The sequence below is a fragment of the Guillardia theta genome, assembly GCF_000315625.1.
Source record: "Guillardia theta CCMP2712 unplaced genomic scaffold GUITHscaffold_355, whole genome shotgun sequence".
NCBI lineage: Eukaryota > Cryptophyceae > Pyrenomonadales > Geminigeraceae > Guillardia > Guillardia theta.
In genome coordinates this window covers 1-5,852 of record NW_005434322.1, presented here as the reverse complement: position 1 = coordinate 5,852, position 5,852 = coordinate 1, and the positions used below count along the sequence as shown (strand labels likewise).

The following is a 5,852-nucleotide window of genomic DNA, read 5'->3' as shown; positions in this document are numbered from 1 at the left end:
CAGAAGGGGGTATTTTGCAATGTAAACAGAGGGGTAGTCATTTCTTGGCCTGAGTACCTGGGCTTTAATGCCACTTTGCTATGGTGGGTAGGGTACTCAGCTAATATTGACTTTCACGACAGAACCAGCAGGGGTGGGTAGTGAAGTATACTGAAGGAGGGCGGATAATGGGGGTGGTGGGGGGTAGGGGTGGCGGAACCGATAAGTTAGTGCAGTGGGGGATAAAACCATGAGCTAAAACCATGCTGAGGAGCGGAGAGAAGAGAGGGGAGGGGGAAGAGAGGAGAGGAGACATAAAGAATCAAGAGGAGTGAGGATAAGATGATGTCTGTAGGAGTTCAAGCAGCTGCGGATGGTTGTTATGGATCTTTTCTGTTCAGCGAGGAGCCATGGCTCTGTCCGACTATTGACCTCCTTGACGAAACCTAGTGGCTTTCAAGCTTTTCACGGTCGTCAGTAGCTTCACCTTTCAGTTGTTTAGAGGCTTTCTTCCAAAGTCCATAGATCTGCATCATCTTTGAGAGATTGGTTTGAAATCCGAATGCATTCTGTTACGTCCTTGTTCCCTGAATTCAAATTTGCAACCCGTGCTTTCATACTCGAATCGATTGACGACGCACTCAACTCTGCGCATCTTGATCGTTAGCAGGGCATAAATTTCGTTTTTCGGGTTTACCGTGTAGATCTCTGTTGACTGCAACGCATTGGGTGCCACCTTTCGAGATCGTACCTCACGCCGTTGATTGGCGTTGCGAATTGCTTTGCAAAGGAAAGCATACCTCGCTCTGATCCTTCTCATCTAGGATGAAGATTTAAGACGCCATGATCAAGAAGACTGTTCCATCATCTGCATTATCGATCCCGGATGATTTCGGCAGTGAGTGTCACGGTCCCATCAGAACCATGTGCTGACTCGGTGTTGACGTTGCCAGCGCTCGACGAGTTCGGATACGCGTCCGAGACCGATTCTCAAGACTCTGACTCTAGCAGCGACGCCAGCAACCCGTAAGTTATGATCCTGCCATGCTCGAACTCACCTCTGCATCCTTCCCCGTTGCTCCCGTCGGACCGCTGACTTGCTACTTCCAGGGAGGAAGGTATAGCTCGTTGAGAGATCACTGATCTCAGCTTTTTGTCTGCGTGCTCGTCCCTTCTCCGTCTTTTTTATCACTCCCCTCTCCCTCTCCCTCTCCCTCTCCCTCTCTCCCTCTCCCTCTCCATCCTCCGGTGCACTCAATCCTCTTCCACCTCTGCTTCCTCCGGCCCAACAGGTTGCTGACGCTTTCATGTCTGGAAAGGCCTTCCGGATGGCAATCAAGCAGGATCCAGGTACAGCAGCATCTGTTCTCTCGAGATCTTCTCAGCCTCACATTCCCCCACCAGCGCCCTCCAGAAAGTGATCCAAGGGTTGACTCCGAGGCCGCTCTACTACGCGCCGGGGGAATTGGAGGACAACGAGCTGGTGGGTTGCTCGGTTGCCGCCGTGACCTTCACAGGATGACGTGAAGTTGACAGGTGATCAAGACGGGGAACGGAAGCCAGCTGCTCTCACCGTTGATCACGATGCTTGCGAGGCGAATTTTTCTGAAGCTCTTCTCCCTCAGGACCCCGGTGCATGTCCACCGCTGCCCTCCAAAGGAGCCTATCGGATTGTGCTTGAAGGTAAGGGGATGCAGACATCACTTGAAGGCCTTCGCGGGATTTCTAACACTTTGCTCGTCCTGCAGCAAAAACTCCCCAACGGGTTGAAAGATCACTCGCTCTATGAGATTGCCGTTGCAAACGTGAATGACTCCCTTGTTTGCGACAGAGCATGCTTGTCTGATGTCGTGGCAGAACCGGGCGCATGATCAGAGTGCGAAGACGATGCAGGTTTGTTGTCAGGGAGGTATAGTGTAAGGTTTGATCATGGTGTCCAGGACATCGTCTACGTCAGACAGAACGTCAGGAAGCAGGATGTCAAACCATACTACACCTTGAATGGTGAAGAAGGTACACATGATGTCACCTCCCCTCGAAGCATTGAGGTCGACCATTTCCCCAGATGCGACTCTCGTGTTTGAGTCAAGGTTTGAGTCCGGGAACTTGGAGAAGGCAGTGAGGTAAGGAAGAGACCTTGGGCTCTTCCTCTCGCGGCTTTCTGCAAAATCCAGCATTGAAATTTCCGTGCTGATGCAGAGTGAATGAGTGGGAGTATGATCTGGAGCTCAGTACGGACTTCAACACTAGAGGGCACACCCAGTGGTGAGCGAGGAGTTTCCGTTTGCGTGCTTGTCAAACATGCATGATCGCAGGTTCTACTTCTCCATCTCGAACACCCGCAAGGATCAGCCGTACAAGGTTGTCAGCAGCAGTGTGGACGTTGATCACTAGTTCTTACATGTGGTCTCAGTTCAACATCATCAACTTTTACAAGTCAGACAGGTGACAGAGCCGATGTTTCGAATGTTGAAGATGTCTTCACACCTTTATTGGCAGTCTGTACAATCACGGCCTCCTCCCTGTCGTGTACTCGGAGAAGCGATCGACCGAGGGCGATGGAATCGGTGAGCATGACATCGAGATCTTTGCGGGATGAGATATCCAGCGGCTGAAGTTCTTCCTGTCAGGTTGGTACAGAGCAGGAGAGAACGTTTGCTACTATCCGAACACAACAAAGAGAAAGGACAAGAAGGCAAGGCGATGCTTTCATAGACAAGCATTCACTTCCCTTCGTTTTCCTTCGCTGTCATCTCCTTTCAGTCTTTCGTCTGCTCTTTCTGAGCTCTTTCGGTCGTACAGGTCAAGAAGACAGCGGCTCCCTCCTGCGCCAACAAGGTCTCGCCGTCACCAGCTAGTCGACTTCTGACTCTCCTGTTTCCTCTCTGGACAGGAGGGCACAAGCGCCAACGGGGAGAAGTTCTTCTACACCCTGACCTTCACCATGAAGTTCAGTTATCAAGACGACAAGTGATTTCTCAGCAGAGGCTGCTGGTGTTGCCCAACTCACATGGAGCGACAGGGTGTACATCGCTCACTGCTACCCCTTCACCTTCACAGGTCATCCCTCTTCTTCCTCCTCCTTTCCCCGTGCATCACAACGAGTTTCCTCCGCAGACCTCCGAAATCATATCGACCAGATCCAGTCAGATCCGAACAAGGCGAGCAAGATCAGGAGGTCTGGCGACATCGTTGCTGCTCAAACGTCTCCTCCTTTCCCTGACTTCCCGCATGTCCTGCAGGAAGAGGATGTGCGATACCGAGGCTGGGAACATCTGCGAGGTTCAACGACAGCTCTGGAGAGATGGAGGAGGCTGAGAATGTTTTCAGATCCTCACCTTGACATCTCAAGTGGTAGACCCTGAAGTGCTCCGATCGAGGAAGGTCATTGCGATTAGCGCCCGAGTCCATCCGGGTGAGATGGGGAGATCAGCAAGAGGCGGTTGTGGGCAGGAGGACGAAGAGTAGGTGTAACAGATGGAGGGAGGGAGGAGGAGGGAGTGCATGTTTGAGGAACGGAGGGAGGAGGTTGGAGGTGTTTCGATGATCCAGTCCGATGGCAGGGGAAACGAACTCATCCTGGATGATGAAGGGCCTGCTGGACTTTTTGCTCAGTGGCTGCGAGGTGCGAACAGAGTTGTCTCCTCCTCGTTTCCTCCCCCTTCCTGCCGCCTCCTCGTCTCCTCCCCCTTCCTATCTCCTCCTCCTCTCTTCCTGATGGGGGCTGACGATAATGAAAGACTGCCGACAACCTCTTGGACACTTTCATCTTCAAGATTGTTCCGATGCTCAACCCGGATGGGGTGATCATAGGTGATGATTATCGTCGCCTCCTCCTCGCCCTCCCCTCCCTCGTCTGACTTCCGCCCTGTAGGGAATTACCGCTGCGGGCTCGGAGGAAACGATCTCAATAGGTGAGACCGTCACCAAACCTTTATGATACGCTTTGTTTGCTGCTGCTGCTGATGATGATGATGATGACGATGACTATGTTGTGCTTGCTGTGATTGATGACATCACTGGATGATGATGACGATGATGAGGATGATGATGATGATGGAGTCGTTGATGATAGAGGCGAAGATGATGACGTGCTGGAGGATAGACATGAAAGTGTGGTAAGAGATGATGGTTACTAGTATGGAAGGACGTGATGTCAATCTCAATGTTACGATCTAGTGATTCAAATGTCTGCAGGCGATGGAGAAATCCAAGGTGAGCACGAGCAGAGGAAGAATGAGAAGGAGAATCAGAAGCAGGAGGAGGAGGAGGAGGAGGAAGAGGAGGAGGAGGAGGAGGAGGAGGAGAAGTGACATGCGTTCTACCCATGACTTTCATCTTTTCCTACAGTGATGTTGTTCACCCAACGATCTTTCACTATAGATCTCTTCTCGAGAGGATCACGAAAGGTCAGGAACATCCATTACAAAATCCGATGAAGTTTCTACTTGACTTGCGTTACATGCGATCAGAGAAAGAGATTGTTCTCTTCATCGATCTCCACGGACATTCGAGGAAAAACAACATTTTCTGTTATGGTTGCGACAGGTGAAGACCGGCAGCTTTTTAACTTCTCTTCCTCTTTCTCAGCTTCTCCTCCTTCTACACCCTCCTCATACTCCTCGCTCCTCCTCTCCCGCTCCTCCTCCGCTTTCTCCCTCATCCTACAACAACTACTCCTCTTGTAGTGAACTCCTCTTCTGATTTTTTTTCTTGCAATTCATGCTCTTCATGCTTGCAGTCGGTATTGGAACTTCGAGTCCACGGACAGGTGATAATCAACGTCAACTGTCATCGAAGAAGTTTGAGTCTGATCTCTTTCCATCTCTCATCTTTCCTTGCTCTCTTCTCCTCGCCCTGGTGGACAGGAATCGTTCCATGGACCAGAAGTCTCGTCCTTACGTTGAGAGGCTCTTGCCGGTCTGTCTGCGATCTTTGACAACTTTGACCCTCACGCTTGTTATCAGACACTGTTGTCGATGAACTCAAGTTTCTTTGACATCAAGAGCTGCAACTTCCGGTGAGCATGAGACTACAACACATCCAGTATCCTTCACATCGTCATGATGATCATATCGTCATGATGATTATATTGTCATAATGATCACATCGTCATGATGATTATATTGTCATAATGATCACATCGTCATGATGATCATATTGTCATGATGATCATATCAGTCATGATGATCATAGATCATATTGTCATGATGATCATATCAGAAGTGTTCTCTTGTTGCGCTGAGCATTTCACAAACTTTCTTTTCTGTGCTGATCATATCAGACTACCCTCCGTCCTCACAACTTGATGGTGTTCGCTGCAAAATCAAAAATCTTAATCTTCTCATCTCAATCTCCCCATCTCAATCTGGACATTTGCTTTCACCCTCTCCTTGATGTTTCTCCATCATCTCACGTGACTTTCTTCGCTCGAAAGAGTTTCGCGCAGGAAAGAAGGCTGCAGTCGAGTCTTCGGGTGGCGAAACTTCACACGAAATGCATACACGGTGAGTTGACACGAGTGAGAAGGAGTTGATGTTTCACTTCAACGAAGGATACATGTCAGATGTTGATGTTCTGTCTTGTTGTGAGGACATGGAGTCAATCTTTCCCTAGAAAGATTGCAGCTAGATATGTGATTTGATCGAGGAAGAAGGGCTTTACGAATCCTCCTCCTCCTCCTCTTCCTCCTCTTCCTCCTCCTCCTCCTCCTCCTCCTCCTCCTCCTCCTCCTCCTCCTCCTCCTCTGACACGTACGTCGCAGATTGAAGCTTCGTTCAGAGGTGCAGGTGGGATCAGAGGTAGTGAGAAGCATCGTACTTTCGTCTGATTGTTGTCCTGCAGATTACGGGGACTTGAAAGATATTCACTAC

At 50.0% G+C, this 5,852-nt stretch overlaps 1 protein-coding gene across 1 annotated transcript; it reads left to right on the top strand.

Annotated features, from left to right (window-relative positions):
- Positions 1-2,001: 2,001 nt before the first annotated feature.
- Positions 2,002-4,531, top strand: GUITHDRAFT_83271 (hypothetical protein; the record flags this gene model as incomplete). The annotated part of the gene is made up of 14 exons (XM_005818192.1): positions 2,002-2,102; positions 2,179-2,244; positions 2,295-2,340; positions 2,393-2,424; positions 2,479-2,546; positions 2,610-2,727; positions 2,996-3,039; positions 3,097-3,157; positions 3,222-3,261; positions 3,310-3,394; positions 3,543-3,604; positions 3,720-3,792; positions 3,854-3,893; positions 4,378-4,531. The coding sequence occupies 14 exons, from the start codon at positions 2,002-2,004 to the stop codon at positions 4,529-4,531; spliced, it is 990 nt and encodes a 329-aa protein (XP_005818249.1).
- Between the last annotated feature and the right edge of the window lie 1,321 nt (positions 4,532-5,852).